At 36.6% G+C, this 27,975-nt stretch overlaps 2 protein-coding genes across 2 annotated transcripts in view; one reads left to right on the forward strand and one right to left on the reverse strand.

Annotated features, from left to right (window-relative positions):
• Nucleotides 1-5,088, forward strand: part of LOC141389712 (scavenger receptor class B member 1) — a 116,071-nt gene extending 110,983 nt beyond the window's left edge. Inside the window, exon 7 of the mRNA XM_073961633.1 lies at nucleotides 3,983-5,088. Coding sequence (XP_073817734.1) covers nucleotides 3,983-4,471 — 489 coding nt within the window. The 3' untranslated portion in view covers nucleotides 4,472-5,088. The remainder of the gene's footprint in view (nucleotides 1-3,982) is intronic.
• On the reverse strand, nucleotides 4,888-26,753 carry LOC141389713 (trypsin-1). Its single transcript, XM_073961635.1, has 4 exons — nucleotides 26,315-26,753; nucleotides 13,771-14,695; nucleotides 13,619-13,706; nucleotides 4,888-5,362 (listed from the first exon to the last, which is right to left on the reverse strand). The coding sequence occupies exons 1-4, from the start codon at nucleotides 26,430-26,432 to the stop codon at nucleotides 5,195-5,197; spliced, it is 1,299 nt and encodes a 432-aa protein (XP_073817736.1). The 5' UTR covers nucleotides 26,433-26,753; the 3' UTR covers nucleotides 4,888-5,194.
• Between the last annotated feature and the right edge of the window lie 1,222 nt (nucleotides 26,754-27,975).

Raw genomic sequence — 27,975 nt, forward strand, 5'->3', positions numbered from 1 at the left:
GACGGACTGACGGACGGACACACATAGCCAGATCGACTCAGCTCGTCGAGACATTCATTTTGGTATATATAAGTATGGGTCTACGACCATTATTTCGATGCGTTACAAACTTTTTGGCCAAAACCAACTTATAATACCCTCCCCACATAGTGGTGTAGGGTATAAAAATATTTGACTGTACAAAGTTTGGACCGAATCGGTTTCTCTCTTTGATAGTTATAACGGCGCACAGTGTTGCCGCTTCCATACAAGCTTATGATGGTATAAGAATGAAAAATTTCAACGTTGGTCCATATTGGTTCAGATATGGATATAGCCGATTTTGCTATAACTCAGTCAATTTCGATCGAATAGGCTGCAAAATTAATATGTGATATTTTCTTAGACCCCTGAGCAGTTTTACTGATCTTTACAAAAATCGGTTCAGATTTCGATATAGCCCCCATATATATCTTTCAACGATTTTGCTATAAATCGGTAAATTTTTGATAAATAGCCTTAAAAATCGATTTGGATTTTGATATAGGATTTCGATATATAGGGAGTAAAACCCTACCTTCCAATTAATTTGACTAATCAAACAAAATGGACTTACTTACTTAGCTGGCCCAGAACATTTGTTCCATAGACCGAAGTGAGAAAATATGTTTAGTGCTTCGCTTTCTGGAACACTTGTCATCTCATCATCAACTTGTTTGCGCCATCTATTCTTTGGCCTGCCAATTCTGCGTGCACCGCCATGTGGCTCGAATTTATACGCATTTTTAGCGGGTTCATCATCGCTCATTCTTATTATATGGCCTGTCCAACGCAATCGCTGCATCTCGACACGTTTAACTATATTGATGTCGTTGTGTAGCAGATACAGCTCGTGGTTCATACGACGTCGATATTCACCGTCAACGGAGATTGGTCCGTAGATCTCTCGAAGACTTTTTCTCTCAAACACGCCAAGCACTGCCTTATCTGTTTGCGCAAGTACCCAGGCTTCGGAACCATACATCAGCACGGGTAGCATCAGTGTTTTGTAAAGCGTTGTTTTTGTTTGACGAGTTGTGACTTTGTTTTTGAAGTGCTTACTTAAGCCAAAGTAGCATCTGTTGGCCAATACAATTCTTCTTTTTATTTCACAACTGATGTCGTTTGTTGTGTTTACGGCAGTGTCGAGGTATACGAAGTATTTTACTACCTCCAAATTATAGGAACCAACTTCAACAGTTGGTCCGATCTCAATGGACGCATTGCGCGTCTACACCATCAACTTGGTCCTTTCGCCGTTTACCGCCAGACCCACTTTAGCAGATTCTCCTTCTCCTTCAGTAAAAGAAATAACCGATACCTTTATGGGTTATTTCTTTTACTGATCGTACCATGATAAATCATCAGCATAAGCAAGTAACATGTGGCTATTGGTGTCGATTGTGCCACTTCTTTTGACGTTTGCCTCTCGAATAACCTTTTCTAGCAGGATCTTGAAAAGATCACACGAAAGGCTGTCTCTTTGCCTGAAACCTCTTTTGGTACCAAACTTTTCGGAGAGGTTCTTTCCTATTTTAACTGAGGACCTCGTGTCAGTTAAAGACATTTTACCAAGCCGAATGAGCTTTGCGGGAATACCAAACTCAGACATGGCTTGGAATACCTTTGAACGTAGGGGGCTATCGAAGGCTGCTTTATAATCGAAAAAAGGGTGGTAGGCGTCGATCTGCATCTCTTGGGTCTTCTCCAGGATTTGCCGCAGGGTAAATGTCTGGTCAATGGTGGACTTGCCAGGTCTAAAGCCGCATTGGTATGGTCCAATTATTTCGTTGACCATGGACTTTAGTCGTTCGCACAATATCCCTGAAACTATCTTGTAGGCGATAAGGAGAAGACTTATGCCCCTATAGTTGGATCATAAAGTCTTATCTCCTTTCTTATGGACGGGGCACAGGATGCTCAGGTTCCAATCGTCGGGTATGCGTTCTTCCTGCCAGATGGAGCTAACTAGCTGATGCATAAACCTTATCAGCGGGTCGCCTAAGATTTTAAACAGCTCGGCTGATAGGCCATCAGCTCCTGCTGTCTTATTATTCTTCAGCCGATTTATTGCTGTCTTTGCCTCATCTTGGCCGGGTGATATACATTCAATACCATCTTCTTTGATTGGATCTGTGGTGTCTTCGTCGACTTCGCTACTATTGGATACCAACAGTTTGGAAAAATGCTCTTTCCATATCCTTAGCACACTATCTGTATCAGTTACCAGATTACCTTGCTGGTCTCTACAGGAGGATGTGCCAGTTTCAAAGACATCAGTTTGATGTTTCACTCTTTGGTAGAATTTTCGGACTTCGTTCCGTCTCCTGTACATCTCGATTTGTTCACCCTCCCGCTTTTCCATCTCTCTCTGTTTCCTGCGGAAAAGACGTTTCTCGTCTATCCTTTCTTCCGATACCTCTCTCGTGCACTACGCGTTGCTACTGATTGTAAAGTAGCCCTATATGCCGCATTTTGTCTTCGGTAGCAGCACGACACTCCTGGTCATACCATGGATCCCTTGGTGGAGGTCTCTGGTATCCAAGTATGGATTTTGCGGCTGTTTGCATGGAGTGGGCAATGTTTTGCCATTGTCCTGATATGTTATCGGGACGAGGAGTGATGTGATTAAGCAGTTGGGCCAGTTGAGTAGAATATGCTGTGGCTGGCTGTTGTGATTGCAGCTTTCCGATGTCCAACTTCCATGTTGTGTCTGTTCGCACTTTGTTTGCTACGTTATTTCACTGTGGAGACTGAATTTCCCGACTGTTGGGCCAAATATATTCTACTTTCCAATTTTGTTTCTTCTAAGCGCTCGTAAAATATATCTTTGGTCTGTTCGTCCTTGTCTTAAGTGGGAGCATGAGCGCAAATAAAGCTGATGTTGAGGAATTTTGCTTTTAATCGAATTGCAGCGAGTCTTCCATTCACTGGGGTGAAACTGGAGACCAGATGTTTTAACCTCCGACCAACTACAAATCCGCAACCAAACTCATGCCTTGTGTCATGGCAGCTATAATACAGTGCGTCACTTTTAGGTGTTGTTGTGACGCCTTTCCCGTTCCATCGTATTTCCTGTATGACAGTAATGTCGGCCTTGTACTTTTCAAGTACATCTGCCAATGCGTAAACTGTACCTTCACTATAATGAGTGCGAACATTCCAGATGCAGATTCGCAGATCATGGTCCTTAAAACGTTTGCGGGGTTCGTCAACTTTAGAGGGGTTTGTTTTTCTTTTCTTTTGTTTTTTCATAGTAGGCTGTTTTTTCTAGGGGAGGGTTACTAACCCGACGCCCAAACCCAAGTTTTTAAAGTTCTTATGGGTGAACGCGCGGCACATGTTAGCTCACTTCTTTTAACGAGTGTTAAAGGCAGTTCCCCAGGTGACACCACGGGGAGGTCAGTGTCCACTTGAGATTAAAGAGGGACCAAATTAAGCTGCTATACAGTCATTAAATAAAAGAAATTTAAATTATATTAATTAATTAATATTAAATCATCATTCATTAAAATTTGGATAAATCTCAGAAGCTTGTATCAATGTTGCATTGATTAAGGTGGTCTAGCTACTTTTTCCGCCTATGATCGCTTACTATTCGGTTGACTTCAACAGTATGTTTTCTAAATCTTGGGTCCTAAGGGTTCGTACGATGAAGCTCATCACGTTTATTTGCTAGTCCCGTCACCTCTGCTTGGAAATTTGGTCCGATCATTAGGTATATGGCGAGCGGCTGCAGTAGTGGTGAGGTCCCGGAAAATTCTCTCAGCTACCCGAGAGTGCCAAAGAGGGGTTATAAAAATTCTCTTGATGCCTTGTCCATTCCTTTTGATATGCGACCAAGAGCTGCAGTGCAACCTGTGCTTTGGCTTCGGTCCCACCTTTAATTTATATAATTATATAAGAAATAAAACCATTTCTATTTTATGTATTTCTTTTTTGTTTTCTTTATAATCATTTCTAGGGCGTTGATGATCTGACACCGGAATTGAAAGTCCTCCTGCAAATACTCTTTAAAGTTTGTCCTTATTTACAATACGGCATTATTTTGTCCTTATTTATTGCCGGCCTAGCACTTTTGTGTACAGCGATGTTCAAGTGTTTCCAGATACCAACGTCAACGATAGCTTCAACAGCTGCCATGGTGGCCACAAGTATTATACCCTCCGGAACAAACAACAGCAGTTGTAACAAAATGCTTGCTCTTGCCGAAGAAACTAAAAAGAAAGCACGTAGACTTAGTAAAGCTCATGTGGCGTTTGCACCACTTGTACCGCTGGTGCAACAATCGGCTGGTGAACGTCTTGATGTTGAGGAGCAAGAACAACTACTTGAAATGGAGCTTGAGTTGGGTGAGCAGCAAGAGTTACTCGACATGGAGATGGAATTTGAATTGGAGGAACAACAAAAGCAGAGCAGTACATTTATATTGCCTGAATATAGAAAACAATAGAAAACGAGAATTGTGTCTGCCTGCCAATGTCATCCATCACCATATTACCACTACCATTCACCCACCCACCCACTCATCCATCCAACCTTTACTTATACTATTCATACTCAATTGATGCTCATCTCCTGTGTTCATTTTTGGTTGTAGTTACTTGGCTTTGTCCAAAATAATCATCATCATCCTCATTGTCTTAGCAGTAGTTTATAAATCTTTAGTTCATAGGTACCAAGTAGTATCCGTAGATTCTCTTGTTCTTTAGCTATTGTAGTGGGGAAGATGTAGAAAAGTATTTATGGCTGTGATAATAAATTTAAGTTAAGTTTTCTTTTATTGTTCTTTGAAAGGGGATTAGTTTGTATTTCTCTCGCTTTATTTTCATTATATCATTTCATATCATTTTACGAACTAGTGGGGTATTTAAATATAAAAAACAAAAACAATTAAAATAAAACACAACAACAATGTTAAACTATAATTATAACAAATAGTCATATAATTTAGTTACGTTAAGTTATGCATACACATTTTTATACCAAGAAAAACAAAATAAATATTTAAAAAATAATAAAAATTAAAAAAAAAAATAAAAGTTTAAAAAAATATAACAAAAAATTAAATTTCAACATTGTACTTTTGGTGTTCGATTCGAAATTTTTGGGGCATTTACAAAATGCAATTTTGTTAGAATTTCGTTAGGTTTTTAAACATAGCTTCCTTCGCTCGCTATTCAAAAGCTATTGTATCCTGAATCCATTTCATATAATGTGATATCCTTGTATAGACATCTGGATAGCCTTCAATGGAACAGCCTGAACCGAATGATGTTATACCAGCCAATATCCATGGTCCAGTTTTTGTTAGGCGACATTGTAGGGGACCACCGGAATCACCCTGAAAAGAAATTGAATAAAATGGTTGGAATAAATTAGTTTAAACAAGTCAAAAAGTATCAGTCGGCTTTGCCGACAGAGATATACCCTCAGCCTATGTGAATTGAAACTTTCATCCACGTACAGATCGAATGTATTTAGGACTTTATTCAGAATTTTGTGGCCCTTTTTGCACATTTGAACTTGCCGACATAAATGTGAATTAGGATTAATGTTCAAAAGTGTTGCGGAGGAGTACTTAAAACATAATATCGCTGTAAACTGGACCACAACGAACAGCATCGGAATACATTTCCAAACGATCTTCGAACACTTAGATACAAATGTTTAACTTTTGTGGGGGAGGTAAACTATTAGGAGATCCAAAGTTTGGACCAAATTGGTTGCCCCGTTCAAGAGATATCGTGCATACCATTTAGTCAGAATTTTTTAAATATTGGGGGGGGGGGGGGTCGACAAAATATGATGAAGGTAAAATTTTGGACCAAATCTGTTGATCAGTTGGAGAGTTATCGTGCTCTCCAGCTACATCATTTGGTGCCATAGGGGTTTTTTACAAATGTCGGGTTGGTTCTACCTTCGTAATTGAGGCAGCTAATGCAAGTTGCTTCAACAAAAATCAAAGTTATTCGAAGGCAGGTCTTAAAGTGAACTTATCCGAAATTTTATGTGGGAGATACCCGATGGTGCGCGATTCTCTAACTCATTTTTTGAGTTACCGACAAATGTCGGTAAAATTAAGATGCTTATAATTTCGGTAGTTAACGATATTATTCGGTAAGTTAGCGACTAATAAAAAGTAGTCGTAAAGTTCTACCGATAGCAACAGTGTTGTCAACTTTTATTTGAACTTTTAATTCATATTTTTGAGTTTTGATGTTACCGATTTTTGTCGGTAACTCAAAAAATATTTTAGAGAATCGCACTGATCTTTATCTGGTAGATATTTTACGATGTGTAAAGTACGAACCTAATCGGTCACGCTCTTCAAGAGTTATCGTGCGCACAATTTTTCCCAACATTTTTGAACTTTTGTGGGGGAGGTACCTAAAGGAGTGGATCGATATGTCTTATCTTCGAACTTAAACTAATTTTGGACAAATTTTGAACCCAATCGGCAGATCCGTTCGATAGTCATCTTGCGCTTCAACCACTACACACGATGTCATAAGGGTTTTGTTTGCACCTTTTAGGCTATTTTCTCAGGAAGTATGGACTTACAGGATCGAAACTGAACTTTTGCGAAATTTTATTTGGGAGGTACCCGAAGGAGTGGACTGATTGAGTCCATATCGGAACCTCGTCTAAGTCTGGTAGAAATTTCACTATGTGCAAAGTATGGACCAACTCGGTTACTCCCTTCAAGAGTTATCGTGCGCACAAATTCTCCGAACATTTTCGAACTTTTGTGGGGGAGGTACCGGAAGGAGTGGACCGATGTAACCCATGTTCGAACTTAAACTAAGCTTGGACAAAACATTACGAAAGCCTAATTTCGGACGGAATCGGTTGATCCGTTCGAGAGTTAACCTGCGATCCAGCCAGCCAGATGGACGGACAGACGGACATGGCTAAATCAACTCCAAATTGTCTTAAACGGATTTCTCCCAAACATAGTCCCAATTTACATTAGGGAGTTTACTTGCGGCAATTGTCAGTTTGTAGGTGAAAGAGGGTGCTGAGAGGCAAAGGGTTACCATATGCGTCACCTCTCTCTCCTACAAAATGACAATTGCCGCAAGTAAACTCGCCCAATGTAAATTGGCACATACTTGGGGTTAAAGCCATTTTTTCGACGAGGCACATTTTGTCCGTAAGTTAGCATAAATGCTAAAGGTATAAAGACATACCCCCTTTATAACAAGTCTTCTTTTGTTATATTTTGGATTTACCGAACAGATTTAGAGCGTTCCGCCTCAAGGAGGAGCTTCTTGGCATCAACTTTCAATGTAAAAATTATATTTTTAATGCCTCCAAATTGGTTTATTTTGCGTTTTCAAATCCATCAGATAGTAAACGAAGACATTTAATAATGGCCCATTGAAACAATGCACTATGGTTTGGTTTGTCTGAATCTGTTCGGTAAATCCAAAATATAACAAAAGAAGACTTGTTATAAAGGGGGTATGTCTTTATACCTTTAGCATTTATGCTAACTTACGGACAAAATGTGCCTCGTCGAAAAAATGGCTTTAACCCCAAGTATGTGCCAATTTACATTGGGCGAGTTTACTTGCGGCAATTGTCATTTTGTAGGAGAGAGAGGTGAGGCATATGGTAACCACCTCTCTCTCCTACAAAATGACAATTGCCGCAAGTAAACTCGCCCAATGTAAATTGGCACATACTTGGGGTTAAAGCCATTTTTTCGACGAGGCACCTTTTTTCCGTAAGTTAGCATAAATGCTAAAGGTATAAAGACATACCCCCTTTATAACAAGTCTTCTTTTGTTATATTTTGGATTTACCGAACAGATTTAGAGCGTTCCGCCTCAAGGAGGAGCTTCTTGGCATCAACTTTCAATGTAAAAATTATATTTTTAATGCCTCCAAATTGGTTTATTTTGCGTTTTCAAATCCATCAGATATTAAACGAAGACATTTAATAATGGCCCATTGAAACAATGCACTATGGTTTGGTTTGTCTGGGATGGTTCGACAAAAATATTTTTTGGCTAAATTTTCTTAGCGAAATGTCTGAAATTTGGTATTTTGTCTTTTTTGAGACTACAAGATTTTCTCCCAGGGACCACGTTGTGAAATAGGCCTTAGAGAAGGGTACCGTCTGATTTTCCGTATTTTCAAGGTTTTAGCCGCATTTTCCTACAGGAATGGGTAAAATTATGTATATAGTCTTCGCTGGGGATATATAGTATTTCTGCAAAGAATTGTCGGTATAGGACCACGTTTTAATATAGCAACCTTAGAACGGTTCCGATCTTTGGTGTTTTAAAAGTTTGTCTTTGGTTTTTTATTCTACAGAAATGTGAAAAATCCTGCAGAGAATTGCTGGAATATGTCCACGTTCTTAAAAGACTTCACATTGAGCTTGTTTCTTGTTGTGATTTTAACTTGGCATTTCGGATTCTTAATGGGTAGGGATGCTCAAAGAAATGAATGATAAATATATGATATTTTGTTATATTCCCAATATGAAGGCACCTCCAGATTTTACGTGTTTTGAAGATTTTACGTATCGGTAAAGGATACATACACTCAGCATCTGACAAAAAATTATGCGGTATATAAAATATATAGATTTTGAATCACGAGTTTCCTTTAAAATACGTGGAGTCTGTAGGTACAGTACTGTGAGGCTATACCAAATCATTGACATATACCATACATTCTTACTAAGCAAACTTCGGCATCATTTAGGTAGAGGGCAGATCCAAAACTTTACTTTTTCCGAATTTTGTGTTGGAGGTACCCGAGGAGGTGGACTATATCGGTCCACTAGATTGGAACATATGAATTCCTTTGCAACTACAATACCGAATTCAAAAGTTACAGAGCTTTGACCAGAAAAAAAACAATTATGAATCAGTGTGGGTCGTAAAGGGAGTCGCAAGGACAAACTGCTGAAAAAAAACCTGAGAGGAGCTCTTAAATTTCTCATTTTTCGAATTTTGTGTGGGAGGTACCCGAAGGAGTGGACCGATGCAGTCCATATTGAGCCCGATCTATAACTGGAAGTAATATTACCATATACAAAGTTCTAACCAATTCGGTTACTCCCTTTGGAAGTTAATTAGTTTTCGGTGTAGTAACTTTTATGCTGTATTTGGAACCATTTTGGACCTGTAGGCTAGGTTCTGTGTTTTTGATAAAATAATTTAAAATTAAATTAAAGTTGGCGTGCCCACCATTTTAGCGAAAAATTTTGAACATTTTCAGAACCAGAAGTTCTGTTCATATAGAAAGGATTTGAGCCAAATTTTGACACCCTACATCAATTGGTTTGCAGATTAATAGTTTTTACCCAATACTTGGATAAATACTCGAAATAGGGGTACCTTTTATGAGGGCTATAAGAAAACGTGGACCTACGTTGATCGATTTTTGCATGGATATTTTATAAACATTGAGGACTCACTGAGCCAATAATAGGGAGGTACGGTTATATGGGCGCTACAGATAGATAGCAGCAGACTTTGCAGCTGCAATAAACATGGTACTTAGCATTACCAGATTTAAGCATCTCGATATTCATAATGGCACCTGGCTGTCGCCAGATCAAAGAACAAGAAATCAAATTGATCACGCTGTGATAGATGGAAAACATGCATCAAGCGTGTTGGATGTACGATCGTTCCGAGGAGCAAACATAGACTCGGACCACTACCTAGTTGCAGCAAAGGTACGCACCCGGTTAAACGTAGCAAACAAAGTACGAACAGACACAACACGAAAGTTAGACATCGGTAAGCTGCAATCACAACAGATAGCCACAGCATATTCCACTCAACTAGCCCAATTGCTTAATCAAAGCACTCCTCATCCCGATAACATATCAGCGCAATGGCAAAGCATTGCCCACTCCATGCAAGCAGCCGCAAAATCCATACTTGGATACAAGAGACCTCCACCAAGGAATCCATGGTATGATCAGGAGTGTCGTGCTGCTACCGAAGAGAAAAATGCGGCATACAGGGCTAAGGAGAGAAAAGGGAGAAAAGGAGAGAGGAGAAACGTCTTTTCCGCAGGAAAAATAGAGAGATGGAAAACGGGAGTGTGGAAAAATCTAGATGTACAGGAGCTAGAATGAAGTCCGAAAATTCTACCAGAGAGTGAAGCATCAAACTGATGGTTTTTTTACAGGCACCTCCTCCTGTAGAGACCAGCAAGGTAATTTGGTAACTGATACAGATAGTGTGCTCAGGATATGGAAAGAGCATTTTTCAAACCTTTTGGTATCTAGCGAAAACGACGAAGATACCACAGATCCAATCCCAGAAAATGGTATTGAATGTATACCGCCCAGCCAAGATGATGTAAAGACAGCAATAAACCGGCTGAAGAATAATAAGGCAGCAGGAGCCGATGGCTTACGAGCCGAGCTGTTCAAAACCGGAGGCGACACGCTAATAAGGTGTATTCATCAGCTAGTTAGCACCATCTGGCAGGAAGAACGAGTACCCGACGATTGGAACCTGAGTATCCAGTGTCCCGTCCATAAGAAAGGAGATAAGACTGTATGCTCTAACTATAGGGGCATAAGCCTACTCCCGATTGCTTACAAGATCGTGTCAGGGATATTGTGCGAACGACTAAGGCCTATGGTCAACGAAATAATTGGGCCATACCAATGCGGCTTTAGACCTGGCAAGTCCACCATTGACCAGATATTTACCTTGCGGCAAATCCTGGAGAAGACCCAAGAGATGCAGATCGACACCTACCACATTTTTGTCGATTATAAAGCAGCCTTCGACAGCCCGCTGCGTTCAAAGGTATTCCAAGCCATGCCTGAATTTGGTATCCCCGCAAAGCTAATCCGGCTTTGCAAAATGACTTTAACTGACACGAGGTCCTCAGTTAAAATAGGAAAGAACCTCTCCGAAGAGTTTGGTACCAAAAGAGGTTTCAGACAAGGAGACAGCCTTTCGTGTGATCTCTTTAACATCCTGCTGGAAAAGGTTATACGAGAGGCAAACGTCATAAGAAGTGGCACAATCTACACCAATAGCCACATGTTACTTGCTTATGCTGATGATATAGACATCATGGGACGATCAGTAAAAGATGTAGCAGATACATTTATGAAGGTCGAAGGAGAATCTGCTAAAGTGGGTCTGGCGGTAAACGGCGTGAAGACTAAGTTGATGGTGTCTACGCGCAATGCGTCCATAGAGATCGGGCCAACTGTTGACGTTGGTTCCTATAATTTTGAGGTAGTAAAAGACTTCGTCTACATCGGCACCGCCGTAAACACAACTAACGACATCAGTTGTGAAATAAAAAGAAGAATTGCCTTAAGTAAGCACTTCAAAAACAAAGCCACAACTCGTCAAACAAAAATAACGCTTTACAAAACACTGATACTACCCGTGCTGATGAATGGTTCCGAAGCCTGGGTACTTGCGCAAGCAGATAAGGCAGTGCTTGGCGTGTTTGAGAGAAAAATTCTTCGAAAGATCTACGGACCAATCTGCGTTGACGGTGACTATCGACGTCGTATGAACCGCGGGCTGTATCTGCTATACAACGACATCAATATAGTTAAACGTATCGAGATGCAGCGATTGCGTTGGACAGGCCATATCAGAAGAATGAGCGATAATGAAAAAGGCGTATAAATTCGGGCCGCATGGCGGTGCACGCAAAATTGGCAGGTCAAAGAATAGATGGCGCAAACAAGTGGATGAAGAGATGACAAGGCGCGGTATTCCAGAAAGGGAAACACTAACCAGAGAGATTTGGAGATCTTTTCTTAGTTGGGTCTATGGAACAATTGTTCTGTAATGGGCCAGCTAAATAAGTACGTTAATAGATTTTTGCAAGGATATTTTATAAACATTGAGAACTCACTGTGCCAAATTACAGCCAATAAGATTGTAACATGCGGCTAACAGATAAAAAATACCTTAAATAGGGAGGTACAGTTATATGGGGGCTATGTCAAAACATGGACCCAGAGACCCCATTTTTAATGCCAGGAGTTCAATTGATATAAAAAAGATTTCAGCCACATTTTGGCACCATACGTTAATTGGTTAGACATTTAAAGAATTTTTACCCATTTGGTTAATACTCCAGTATTTACCCACATGTTTAAAGTATTGGTAAACTCTCAATTTTGAAACGATTTCACAACCTAAAACCTGGAATTGGGTTTAAGAAGTTGTATTGACGATTCAATATAGTAAATACCCAAATAAATTCCCACAAATGGGTATTTACCCAATTTTCCGGGTATATACCGAAACATTGACCTAGTTCAATAATGTTTGGTAAAGAAATTTCGGATGTATAGAGAACTCGAAATACCAGCAAAAACCACCATTTTCAAATAACGGTTTTACATATACACTGCCCGTCACTTGAATAGGACCCCCTACCAATTTTTTTCCAACCTTATTTTTTTCCGGAATTATGCAAAATATGAAATGTTGAAGATTTTTTATATTTAATTGTAAGTGTTTTGAGTATTCATATCTGATTTATATAAGAATTATACGACGAAAGCAAAATAAAGTCAAAAATTCATGTAAAAAAATTGCGTCATTTGAATAGGACCCACCTTAAAAACTTGGGTATACATAAAGATTGTAGTAGAATATCGATGCACATTCACTCTATTTTAAAAACGAAATAATTCCAGTAATATTCAGTAAAAGTATATCCCTCCAGATTAAAGACACACCCCTATATCCTGTATTGGCAAGGAATCGCACAATTTCCTTTCATAATCACGTGTAATGCTTAACAATGCTTGCACTATTCCTTCAATACGTTTATTTTTGGAAGCGTACTGTCTGTCAGAGTCGTAGATTTTACACAGAAGTCTTTCCTATACATTTTAGAGAATATTTACCACTACAAAATATGGCGGTCCCTTCAGGATATCCGAATTGCTTTTGAGAAATGTTAGTATTCGCTGCTCGAAGTGTTTAAAATGGACCAATATCGTGATGAAATTACCACTCCGGACATCCGAAAATGCTTTCCACTACTGGAAAAGACTTTTTTAGAATTCCTATGTAAAATATCGTACGCATTTAAGGTGAAAGGAATTGATGCCAATGTCCTTCATAAAACTAAATATAAATTTAAGTGACGGGCAGTGTATAGTATTTTTTTGTATCCGTATTTACCTAAAAAACAACCTTGAACCCATTATTTTAAAAAGGCCATGTCACTCCAAATAAGTAGTTATTTTATGGCCATTGAAAATTGAACTTCGTTTAACCGTAACGTTTTAGTACCTGAAAAGTGGATCGATATAGTTTGGATCAAATACTACGATGCGCAAGGTAGTGAGGAAGTCAGGTACTCCGTTCGAGATTGATCGTGCTCACCAGTCATTTTTATTTGATGTATAAAACCCTAGTGGTTTTTTCGATTATGTACATTTTTGTTGTATTAATGTGTATATAGGCTTTTTAGGTATATGACTGAGGCTATAAACTATAAATATCGTTTAGGTCCAAAGTTTTGTAAAACAGTAGTGTACGAATTGGCAATTTTGTAATTTTAATTACGTTGTATATCACTCAAGTAATGATATCATTTTATAATTTTATATTCAACTTACCACACACGTCCCCCCTTTGCCATTCAACTTTCCAGCACATAAATGTCCTCGATGTATTCGCACGAAGGTGCCATAGGCATCTTTACATCTATAAAGCAACAACAACAATATTTCAAATTATCTTAATAAAAACCTTATTCCACAATTATTACCTTCTATTGTTGTGCAGAGGAACATTTGTCTTTAGCAGTAAATCTGTTAAATCGCCCGAAACATTGGCTTTACCCCAACCCGTTGCCACACAATCGATATAGGGTAAATCTGGATTACTGTCTAAATAACGATGAAAATGTTTCTGCTCTGACATACCATCATTTTCATTGGAATATTGGAAAATTTTCAAAATTTTATCATTACGACGTCGAACGCTACGACCATTGCGACTACCACTAAGACGTTGTTGGGCTGTTTGCTGGCGTTTTAATCTATTTGAAATTTTCAAATCTAACAAATCTTTCATTGTTGGCATTGTTATGTTGCGATGTCTCCTTATATTCTGAACACTTCTAAGGAAATTTTCCATTTTATCCGGCACTTGACCCAAATCCATTAATAGCGGATCATCAAGTTCCTCCGCCTCCAAATCATCGTCATCTTCATATTCGGTATAAGCAGGTTCATTGAATAGAAATGGTAAACAAATTCTACGAATATTTGATTTTTTAGATAAATCTGCAGGTTTGGACAGCTTCATTAGCACTAAATCGTGTAGGAAATTTTGATAGCTTTTATGAAGAACAATCTTCTCCACAGGTATTCTTTGTTCATAGCCCGATTCCACAGCCCGATTGTATTCACCTAAAACTACAGTCCATAAAGGGGGTAAAGGTAGATTGAAGAGATCATTATGTACACAGTGGGCGGCGGAAAGTATCCAATATTGATGTATGAGAACAGCACCACACCAATGTCCCAGGAAACCCAACGATGGATGCAACAACTCCAGTGATGCTTGCCAGGGATATTGCCCTTCTTTGGTATGAATGCCGGCGATTATTTTTGCAGTACGTGAAGTTTCGGGATCATCGACTGGTAATTTAGATCTGGGTTCTCTCCTCGGAGGTCGTATACCACAATCTGAAAATAATGATAAGCTGATTTATTGAAATGTAAACAAAAATGTGTAAGTCTGTTCAAGAAAATTGTGATGTATTTGTGTTGGTATCTATTAAAATTGCGTTTGAACTAATGAGGTCATTTTAGTATTGTCTATTCTTCACACATTTTTATATACACTTTCATACGGGCAAAATGTCCCTCATCGAAATATTGGTTTTAGACCCCAAGTATGTTTGGACGAAATGTATTTCAGACAATTTGGAGTCGATTGAGCAATGTCCGTCCGTCAGTCTGTCTGGCTGGCTGGAGCGCACGATAACCCTCGAACGGATCAACCCATTCGATCCAAAATTTGGCTTTCGTAATATTTTGTCTAAATTTAGTTCGAAGATGGGTTATATCGGTCCACACCTTCCGGTACCTCCCCCACAAAAGTTCGAAATGTTCGGCAAATTTGTACGTACGATAACTCTTGAAGAGAGTAACCGATTTGGTCCATACATTGCAAATCGTGAAATGTCTACCAGACTTAGATGAGGTCCAATATTGACTCAATCGGTCCACTCCTTCGGGTACCTCCCACACAAAAGTTGGGATAAGTTCAATTTAGGGCCTGTTCTCGAATCGCCTAGATTTTTATTTTAGCAACTTGTAGTCACTGCCCCACATACGACGGTATAAGTTTCATCAGGCGCACGTCCACACTTCCCCAGTAAATATCCTGAAAGTTGCAAAAAAAACCCCATGACCCCTTGTGAGGTAGTTGGAGCGCAAGATAACACTCGAACGGATCTGCCGATTCGGTCCAACATTTGGCCTTAGTAATATTTTGTCCAAACATAGCTTAAGTTCGAAGATAAGCCATATTGGTCCACTCCTTCAGGTACCTCCCCCACAAAAGTTCAAAAATGTTAGGAAAAATTGTTCGTACGGTAACTCTTGAAGGGAGTGGCCGAATTGGTCCATACTTTACACATCCTTATAAATCTACCAGATATAGATCAGGTTCAAATATGGACTAAATTTGTCCACTCCATCCGGTACCTCCCACACAAAATTTCGGATAAGTTCACATTAAGACCTGCTATCGAATCACTGTTGAAGCAACTTGCATTCGCTGCCTCAATTACGATGGTAAACGTTTTTTCAGGGGCAAGTATAAACTTCTTGAGCAAACATCCCGATGGGTGTAAAAACTCCCTATGGCACCCCCATGGTCTATGTCGGTCCATTCCTTTAAGTACCTTTTCCGCAAAATTTTTGAACTTTAATCCTAATCAACATTTTTGTCGTCATACGACCAAAATTTTGAAACCCCCTAACTACATAAGTTTTTTGTGAAAAAAGTGTTTCAATTTGCACAGGCTGATTGCATATCTCTGTCGGCTCAGCTGACTGATACTTTCTTACTTGTTATTTGGGATGACGACTTATATTTTGCTTTTCAAAATAGTCAGGCTTTAGCCCATAGTCGTTGTTTTAATATTTTATTAAAATAACTTTAATGTATTAGTGGGACAAATTGTCGAGGTTTACCAAGGGGGAAGGCAAGGAAGACTATTGTTTCGGATCTCGCCACAGATCCTCATCAGTTCCTTTTTATTGAAGTGCCTCCAACCAAAGCTGAAATATTCGTCAATAGCAAAGTGCCCGCTACCTTGTATGCGGAAAGGGAATAAAATACATTAAAACAATATTTAATAGGGAAAATCTGAATTCCAGCTTTATCCTTTTATTCCCAGCTCTAATTGTTCCCCCAAAACCAATTATAGTACTTTTCATATATATGAATTTCCAAAACCTCCTCATTACCTCCACTTTAAAAACTAACTGTTATCCTATAAAGCCTGTATAGTGCGTATTTCGAAAACAACGTCCATATCTCAAACATATACGCCAAGAGTGACCCTAATACAAAAAATTATTCGAATTCGAATGCAATATTAGAAAATACACGCAATATTAAATTTAGTACCGATTAGTACTTAAGATTTGAAATCTGTGGTACATATTAGCGCAACCACCTTCATATCTCAAACCTGCACAAAACAGCGACTATGATACCGAATTCCACCTCTACTATTTAGAAATTTTCGTACACATATGCACTAATATCCGAAATATCTTTCTGTAGTGGAATTCTGTAACTCATTTTTCGAGATACCGACAAATATCGGTAAAATTGAAATGCTTATAATTTCGGTAATTAACGAAAATGTTCGGTAAGTTAACAACCAAAATAAACCTGATGCTAAATCCTACGGATACTTTTCATTTATAATTTTGCGTTTTAATTTTAACGATTTTTGTCGGTAACTCAAAAAATGAGTTACAGAATTCCACTACTGATATCAGTTCTACAAACCAATATTGACCCCAATACCAAAATTATATATTTTAGCAAATCCCCAAGAGTACCACATTCAGTACTATTTGCACATATAAGTACGAACTTCGGAAACTAACACCATATCTCAGTCCTTAACACAATTAGCAATCTTAATTCCATATTTTAGAATTTCAATTCTATCCGTCTATCTTAATTCCATTTTTTTCGAATTTCAATCCAAATTGTACCAAATTTTAGCACTTATCGTACACAATAGTACACATTTCCATTTCCTTATATCAACCCTACTTCTTAACTTTGATGTTCATTCAGATTTCAAGCTTTTAGCTCCATCCGTTCACTTATTACAAAATGATACCAAATTTAGTAAATTTTTGTACTTTTCGTACACATATATTTTAAGTTCCTAAAAGTCGTTTGGTACATCTATTCTTCAATCCATCAGTGACGCTCATTCAAATTCTAGCTCTACCTGTTCGACATATACAAATGGTATCATATTTAGTACTTTTCGTGCCGTTCTAGTAAAACAAAACATTGTTCCACAACATCCCATACGGGACAAGGGAGACTTTTCTCATATCAATGAGTGCACCCCGATTCATATTTAGCTCAATGATATGGGACCTACTGTTTATCGCCGAGTCCGAACGGCGTGTCTTAAGACACCACTTGTGGAGAAGTTTTCTAGGCTGAAATACTTAGGAAATGTCGCCAATATTACTGAGGGGTATTTTGCCACCGTTGAAAAAATGCTTGATGGGGAATCGAACCCCCGACCTTCTGCGTGGTTATCAGTCGGTCTGCCACACAAATGATATATTTTTAGTACTTTTCCAATCCTTCTAGGACAAATTTCCAAAAACCCAGCCTTATCGACCACCTTTGGCCCATGACTAACCCTCATCCAAAATTTCAGGATTCTAGCTTCAGCCGTTTCGTCTGGGCGTTTAGTACATTTTAGTACTTGTTGCACTCTTCTAGGATGAATTTCTAAAAACCCAGCCTTATCACCAAAAACCCAAGACTAACCATCACCTAAAATTTCAGGATTAAGCTTCAGTCGTTTCGTCTGGGCGTAGATTATTAGTCGGCCCTCCCCACAAATGACACAATTTTTAGTACTTTTCGCACACTTCTAGGACGAATTTCCAAAAACCCAACCTTATCGACCACCTTTGCCTCAAGACTAACGCTCACCCAAAATGTCAGGATTTTAGCTTCAGCGGTTTCGTCTGGGCGTTAATTATTAATCGATCCTCCCCACAAATGATACTATTTCTAGTACATTTTAGTACTTTTCGCTTCCTTCTAGGACGAATTTCCAAAAACCCAGCCTTATCGACACCCTAGCCCCAAGACTACCCCTCACCCATAATTTTAGCTTCAGGCATTTCATTTGGGCGTTGATTATTATTCGGTCGTCCCACCTTCAAAAACCAATCTTAATCGACCACCTTCGACCCAAGACTAACCCGCAAACAATATTTCTGGATTCTAGCTTCAGCCGTTTCGTCTGAGTGTTGATTATAAGTCGGTCCCCCGCACAAATGATACCATTTTTAGTACATTTTAGCACTTTTCGCACCCTTCTAGGACGAATTTCGAAAAACCCAGCCTTATCGACCACCTTCGCCCCAAGACTAACCCTCACCCAAAATTTCAGGATTCTAGCTTCCGCTGTTTCGTCTGGGCGGTGTATATCTGTCAGTCGTCAACTCTATTATATATACATATTTACTATGCGTATGCGGAAAATGAATAATAGAAAAATATTAATATGAAAATGGGGAACACTGAAAATTTTGATATACTAATACGTATTACAATTGATATTTAATTTCATTTATATACTGTTCGTATATCTTTAGTTCGAATTTCCAAAAAAAAAAAACTTTATCGCACCCCTACACATCAAGAACAACCCACATTCTAAATTTCATTCCACGTTTTATTATAACGCTACGGGTATTTTGAAGATTTTTTCCCCATTTTCCAACCGAATTAGCTGTAATTTCGGAATTTGTGATATCAAAATGTAGAAAAACTTTTTTAAATAAATGTTGCCTAATGCGCAAGCAAGCTTTGAAATGACCCCTATATAACAGCTAATTTTTTAAGATATTTTAATTTAGGCTTGTATTCAGTACTTTTCGTATACATAAGTACGAATTTCCAAAGCATCCTCCTTATCTCCACACTAAACGCCAACTGCTATCCTAATACCGAATTTCACAATTTTAGCTCTACCCATTTATGCAATAACAATTTGAACCAAATTTTTTCGTTTATCCCCAACCACATCCATATCTTAACCCTACACACCAACAGCGACTACAATACAAAATTTCCGAATTCCACCTCTATTTATATCCAAACCCAGTGCCATTTAATACTTTCCGTACGAAAGTAAGAATTTCAATAACTATCTCAATCCTCCACTCCAATAGTAATATTAATTCTATATTTCAGAATTTTACCTCTATGCGTTCACTAAATCCAAATTGTATCACATTTAGTACTTTTTGTACACATAAGTATGAATTTCCAAAACTAACTAAAACTTCCACTCCTACAGTAATATTTATTCCAAATGTCAGGATTCAAACTCTAAAGGTTCTCGGAAATTGTAGTACCATTTAGTACTTTTCGTACACATAAGTATGAATTTCAAAAACTATCTCAATTCCACACACCAAGTAATTTTAATTCAGGAATCCACCAAACCAGAATCCAAAACTACTGCCATATCTCAAACCAGCAGTAATAATAATTCCAAATTACAGGATTCCAGTAGTATCCGCTCACCCAAATCCAAATATTACCATTAATATTAAATATATTAATATGAATTACCAAAACTACCTCCATATATCAACCCTACACTCCAAAAGTAATTTTAGTTCTAAAGATTTCAGCTCTATCCGTTCTCCCAAATCCAAATTGTACCAAATTCAGTACCATTTAGTACTTTTGGTACGTATAAGTACGAATATCCAAAACTACCTCTATCCTACAGTAATCTTATTTCCAAATTTTTTGATTCCACCTCTATCCGTTCACCCAAATCCAAGTTTTACTAAATTTAGTACCATTTAGTACTTTTCGTACACGTAAGTAAAAATTTCCAAAACCATTTCCTTACATCGACAGCACTTCTTATATTGATTCCCATACCAAATTTCAAGATTGTAGCTATATATGTTCAAAATATACAATTGGTATCAAATTTAGTAACTTTTTGTACACTTATACTTCGATATTCCAAAAACCCTTTGGTACATCTTTCTAACTTTCCATCAATGACCCTCTTTCCAAATTTCAGAAATCTAGCTCTTCCCGTTTGCCTAATATCATTTAGTACTTTTCGTACCGTTCCAGTTCGAATTTCCAAAAACCCAGCCTTACCTCACCCCTACACGCCAATAACAACCCACACTCAAAATTTCAAGTTACTAGCTTCAGTCGTTTCGCCTGGGCTTTGATGAATCAGTCAGTCATTGAATCACTCACCTCACTGCTCTTTTATATAGATATATATAGATTACAAATTTCGATTTAAATTTTTGTTTATATACAAGAGTTAAGGAATATAATTCCTGTTCTACTATATTATTAATCTAACTATATACATACATACGGTGACCAATATTTTAGGATGAAAATAGAGTACATATACACATTGATGAAAAGTTAAAGGTAGAGAAGAAGACGAGAATTTTGCAATATTTTAACAAAATATTCAATATCTAGTGGCGTTTTACGTCAATATATACTAGGTTTCTATAAGAAAACCTATGATATGTCTAATTTGGTATCTTTAAAAATACATTAATGTTTATACCCTCAGCCTTTAGGCTACCGAGGGTATATAAATTCTCATGCACCCAAAATGTGTCTCATCGAAATAATGGTTTCAGAACCCAAGTATTTTGGAAGAAATGGATGGAACCATATCGGATCACATCTTTCTAAGAAAATGACCTGAAAGCTGTAAAAGCTTGACAACTTTCGAACAAGATGCTGCGTTGGTATAAACTTTGTTCTAATGCTTATCGGTACATTGATTTCGGTAACGCTCAAAAATATTCGTTAAATTAAAATGGATCCACCGATTTGGTCCAAACTTTGAATCTTGTAATATTTTGTCCAAACTTAATTTAAATTCGAAAATGTGTGTACGAAAATCTTTTGGAAGTTTTTGGAAGCACTATTGGTAATTTGCCCTGTTTTCCAGGCAAAAATTAATAACGACGGAATTATAGGATTTTTTGACTTTTTAAATTATTTATGTGTAAAAGTGAGATAAAACAAAGACTTAAACAGATAAATTCGGATATAAGGAACAACGGTTATAAGCAACTACGTATATAACGAACAAAGCTATTCCTTCCAATGCCAATTTCATTAGTTTTCTTAGTAACAAAAACTTTGACAATTCGGGAAAATTTTCAAACGAATTGCTATTAAAATTTTGGATATTTTTTAAATATACGTTAATAAAGGCGAGTTTAGTACTCCTTTAAACCGTATCACTGATTAATATGTAAAAGAAAGATAAAATAAAGCTTACTGCTACCGCACTGTTTATAGAAAACCACGGATATAACAACAACTTATTTTACTTGCAATGAAATTGTAAACAATAATATTTTTATATTTGTTATTTATTTCATAAAACTAAACTTCCACAATTATAATTGTTTTTATTGAGAAGTAACCTAATAAAAGCGGATAAATATCAAAAAACGGGCAAAATCGGGTTTTGAAACCTAGTAATACCAATGCAGAAGACTTTCAGTAATGTGTTCTAGGTGGCAAAATCACGGCCAAACACGGCCAATTTAGTAAAAGTCTATATGAAGTGAGTTTAAGAAAAATAAAATATTTATTTTCGACTTTTTCTGTTTTTGGTCGCTACACAACATGTTTAAGCTATATTATATATTTAATAAATTGCACTCGCAGTGGCCAATCTATTCCATTTTATATATAATTATATTTGATTTATTTTTCCACGGTTTTAAACACATTGAAATAGGCCTTACAATTTATATTGTTTAGTTTTTCTTCGAAATTCTCACTTTGACTGCGCTATTTTGAAAAATGTCATTCATATGTGTCCACTAAAAAATTATTATTATTAAAAGTTGCAAAACCGACTTTTTGCCTCAAAAACTGGGCAAATTACCTATAGTGCGAAGGTACATTTTGTTATCCTCTTTACAGCGATATTATGTTTTTCGACAGACTGGTGGGCGCGACGTGTATCGAAAGGAAAGATTCCCAAAATAAGATTCACTTAAAAAATGAGCTATGTCGATTCATTCCTTCAGGTACTTAAAGTTCATACGTTAAAAAGAGCCACAAAATTCTAAAGACCTCCTAAATATATTTTTTGGTGAAAAGGTTTTTGTTGTTAGCCGGTATTCGATCTGTCCATTGATGGCTGGTACTTTTTTATTTCTTACTAGCAAATGCCCGCTACTTCGTATGCGGAAAGGGAATAAAATATATATGAACAATATTTAATATGGAAGAGGTGAACACTGGCGATTCTGTTGAACTAAAACCTATTTTTAATACCAACATTTAATTGATTTAATTCCTTTTAATACTGTATTTCGAATTTCCCAAAAAAATATATCTGCCGTATTGCACCCCTACTATATTTTTTATTTCGAATTACCAATACTACGACCTCATATCACAGACATACACCAACAGCTACTCATATTGCTAATTTCAGACTTGACTTTTGGTTTTACCCCTTCACTAACACAGCATTCCCTTCCAGTACGAGTTTCCAAACACTAAACTTTATCTCACCCTTTCACAACAATTCAAGGTTTTAGCTTCAGCGGTTTCGCCAAGAACCCGAAAATTCTACGAATGCCGAAAATTCTACGAACCTAATTTTCGGAATTCAAAATGACCACAAAAATTCGTATATCACCATATAACAGTACCCCTCGACTTAGTGTATTTTAAAAATAGAACAAATCTATATTGCCAAATTTTCTTTAAATTTGGACCTTGTATACTCAGAGGATACAAAAGTTTCATTTAAAAAAATGTCTACTTTAATCCACTTTTATTAGAAGAGATATTTTGAAGACTTAGAGTAATTTGAAGATTTTTTGCACATTTTCCGACCGAAATTCGGAATTTATGGTTAGAAAAAAAACTTTTTTACAAAAAATTTTAGTTAATGTGCACGGGTATGTTAACCGTATATAACGGTACATTTTTTGATGCATTTCAATTTAAGCCTTTTTATTATCAGGGGATAATAACCTTCTAGTTAACAAAATTGTCGCATTGAACCACGTTTTCAAATTAACATAAAAAAACAAACAAAAAATTGAAAAGATACTTCACGTTTAACTACATACTTCCAGTACATTATTTTTTATTATTTATAAACACCTTCGCGTTAGCATAAAATCAATAGAACAATATTCAGTACAATTTTTAAACTCCGAACTTTATCTAAATTTCAGAATGATCTTCTTAACAAATATTTTTCCATTTCGTAGTTTTTTGTCCAAATTATATAATCCAAGCTTTGTTCCTACACCGAGCCCAAATTTAGTACCATTTAGTACTTTTCGTTCCCCTATAGTATGCAGTTCTCACTTTAACCGTTTACACAATACCAACATGGTTTTGGTACCAACATGTTACCAAACTTTTCGTACACATATGTAGGTAGGTTTCAAAAATTACTTCTAATATTCAACATAAATACCAACCGCAATTCACTTTTCCAGTTTTATCTGTTCCTCTGAAACCAATTATAATACTATTTAGTACTTTTTGTATAAATAAGCATTTTCAAAACCTCCTTTAAACCACCTCTCTAAACACCAATTTCTAATCTAAAACCGAATTTCAAAATTCCAGTTCTACCCCTTTACAAAATCACAAATTGAACAAAATTCTGTACCATATAGCAAATACCAAAATGTACCAAATTTTGTACCATTTAGCAGTTTTCGTACACGACTTTCCAATAACTACTTTCATATATCTGCAATGTAGTTCAATTTGGCACTTTTCCATAAGTACGCATTTCCAAAACTACCTCAATCCTACACTCCAACAGTAATCTGTTCACGCAAATACAACTTGTATCGAATTTAGTACCATTTAGCACTGCTTCATCCACATTAGAACGATTTTCCAAAGCTACCTCCATATCTCAATTCTAGATTCCAACAGTAATCTTAATTCCAAATTTCAGGATTCCAGCTCTATCCGTTCACCCAAATCCAAAGTGTACTAAATTCAGTACGTTTCGTGTACTTATAGTTAGTCCCAATTTACATTGGGCGAGTTTACTTGCGGCAATTTTCATTTTGTAGGAGAGAGAGGTGAGGCATATGGTAACCCTTTGCCTCTCAGCACCCTCTCTCACATACAAACTGACAATTGCCGCAAGTAAACTCGCCTAATGTAAATTGGGACTTAGAATTTCCAAAAACTTTTCTTTGTTACTTTCCATTTGTGACCCTCATTCCAAATTTCAGGATTCCAACTCAATCCGTTCACCTAATTTCAAACTGTACTAAATTTAGTACCATTTCGTACTTTTCGTACCCTTTAGTTCGAATTTCCAAAAACCTTTCATTGTTACTTTTCATCAGTAATCCTCATTCCAAATTTCGGGATTCCAGCTCTATCTGTTCACCCAAATCCAAATTGTACTAAATTTAGTATCATTTATTATTTTTCGTGCACATATAGTTCGAATTTCCAAGAACTTTTCCTTGTTACTTTCCATTAGTGACCTTCTTTCCAAATTTCAGGATTCCAACCCAATCCGTTCACCCAAATTAAAATTGTGCTAAATTTAGTACCATTTCGTACTTTTCGTACCCTTATAGTTCGAATTTCCAAAAACCTTTCATTGTTACTTTTCATCAGTGGCCCTCATTAAAAATTTCAGGATTCCAGCTCTATCCGTTCACCCAAATCCAAATTGTACTAAAATTAGTACCATTTAGTACTTTTCGTGCACTTATAGTTCGAATTTCCAAAAACCTTTCATTGTTACTTTTCATCAGTAACCCTCATTCCAAAATTCGGGATTCCAGCTCTATCTGTTCACCCAAATCCAAATTGTACTAAATTTAGTACCATTTATTATTTTTCGTGCACATGTAGTTCGAATTGCCAAAAACTTTTCCTTGTTACTTTCCATTAGTGACCCTCTTTCCAAATTTCAGGATTCCAACCCAATCCGTTCACCCAAATTCAAATTGTACTAAATTTAGTACCATTTCGTACTTTTCGTACCCTTATAGTTCGAATTTCCAAAAACGTTTCTTTGTTACTTTCCATTTGTGACCCTCATTCCAAATTTCAGGATTCCAACTCAATCCGTTCACCTAATTTCAAACTGTACTAAATTTGGTACCATTTAGTACTTTTCGTGCACTTATAGTTCGAATTTCTAAAAACCTTTCATAGTTACTCTTCATCAGTGACCCTCATTCCAAATTTCGGGATTCCAGCTCTATCTGTTCACCCAAATCCAATTTGTACTAAATTTAGTACCATTTCGTACTTTTCGTACCCTAATAGTTCGAATTTCCAAAAACCTTTCATTGTTACTCTTCATCATTCCAAATTTCAGGATTCCAGCTCTATCCGTTCACCCAAATCCAAGTTGTACTTAATTTAGTACCATTTAGTACTTTTCGTACGATTTTCCAAAACCATTTAATTACATCAACACCACTTCCCAACCTTGATTTCCATACCAAATTCCATGGTTCTAGCTATATCCGTTCAAAATATACAATTGGTACTAAATTTTGTAAATTTTAGTACTTTTCGTACACTTATAGTTCGAATTTCCAATAACCATTTGGTACATCTTTCTAACTCTCCATCAGTGACCCTCATTCCAAATTTCAATATTCTAGCTCTTACCGTTTGCCTAATACAAAGGGTACCATATTTAGTACCTTTTAGTACTTTTCGTACACTTCTAGGTCGAATTTCCAAAAACCCATCCTTATCTCACCCCTACACACCAACAGCAACCTACACCCAAAATTTCAACTTTCTAGCTTCAGCGGTTTCGTCTGGGCGCTGATGAATCAGTCAGTGAATACCTCACCTCACCGCTCTTTTATATATATAGATTAATGCATTTTTTAATTGCTTTCTAAATTGCAATTTATTCTTTTTACAGCGTACGTATACAATCAAGAATATACGAGTACATACATAAAACTTTTAGAACATATGTTTATTAAAATAACTGCAGATCTTACCTGTGGCAAATTGATTCGGCTTATAGTATTGCGAAACAATGGACGGTGATGATCCGGTTGTTGTTATCCAATCAATTAAGGCAATGCACAACAAAAGAAAATGAAAGTTGAAACGCATCTTTGGAACATCATTGATGCCTCCAATTCATTCATAAAACAATTAACAAGTTAAAATGGAAAGAAGAAAGATGCCAGCGGTTAAGTGAAATATTCGCAACGCTTTAATTTCAGCGAAATTCCGTATTACTTCATATCCGTGCAAGTCGGATTTACCGTAGATAATTGCCTCCTCGCCACACAATTCTTTGTTGTATTGACAGTAGAATTATTATTTAATTTCACTTGAGTTACACTTTCACATCATTTCGTTGGGGTTTCTTTAATATGACACACTGTTTATTGTGCTGTGGATAATGATGAGCTAAATAACTGAGGATAGCTTTAAAAGACACATTGTTAAAGTTTTGCAGAATATTTCCTGAAAGATAATTGTTTCATATACATTGTGCTTTTGTTTTTATTTTGGGTTGAATATTTTTATTTTTCAATTTTTGTTGTTGTGAATTTCCAGTTTACTAGATTTACAATATGTAATTACAAAAATTTACAAAAAAAAAAAAAAATACCATAGTTCATATATACTATGGTATTTTTTATGCTACACACAATAAAGAATAGCTACACACTCGCCCACTAACAACAATGTAGTATTTTAATTAAAAAAAATACTAAAAGAAGAAAGGTTAAAATTTTTTGGGGCTGGCTGGGTTTATTTGTTTTGTTTTCACTTTTTTTTTTGGGTGGCGTGTAACTTTAGCCATTAATCACTGCAAACAGACAAAAGATGAACTTTAAATTATATAATTGGCCATCATTTATTCTACATGAGAGAGCAACAGCATATCAAAACATAGTAGTCTTATATTTTGAATAGTGCTGAAAACCATGACAAACATTCTTTAACAAGGTATATCACTTTTACTATTTAAAATTGGTTTAGTTAAAGTTTTTAAGAAAATATTTAATTTGGTTAAAGAAATGTCGTAATTGTGTAAGAGTTATCCAAATTTTCAAATTTCACAAATACTTTGAAAATGGTTATGTTTTACCACCTTGTTTATTTTCTTTTTGTAAAATTGAAACCATTCGTGCTTAACAAAAATTCCCAGGCAAATTCTTGACAACAAAGTTTTAATGTCTACCACAAATAAATTGGTTTTCATGTTTAAGGTCAAAATGAGAAGGCGTTGAATTTTTTGTCTGTAACGAAATTGTGGCATTGATTCTTCTTCCCATTTTATTCGTTTCTTCGTTCTTTCGTTCGTTAGTTAACGAGACTGTCTGGACCAATTCCATGTTAGGTGTGAATTTTACAACACGTGTCTTTAGTTATGTGCTGCGACTAAAAGTTCCTTGAACTTTGAATTTATATTTGTTAATATTTTAAATGAGATATTATTATAACACGAAATAAATCCTTTTCGGAATTTCGAGAGGATAAATAACATGGTATGATTCTTGGATAAATATGATTGTCTGTGCCGTAAAAGGCGTTTTCTAAATAATAAATGTAAATAATTATTTAAACAAATTAGACAAGATTTGATGCCTCGATAGTATGAAAATGTTTAGTTACGGATTATTAAGGATATAGGATTTAA

This window comes from Musca autumnalis, unplaced genomic scaffold, assembly GCF_047663935.1.
Source record: "Musca autumnalis isolate F117 unplaced genomic scaffold, ASM4766393v1 scaffold_1, whole genome shotgun sequence".
Taxonomy (NCBI): Eukaryota; Metazoa; Arthropoda; class Insecta; order Diptera; family Muscidae; genus Musca; species Musca autumnalis.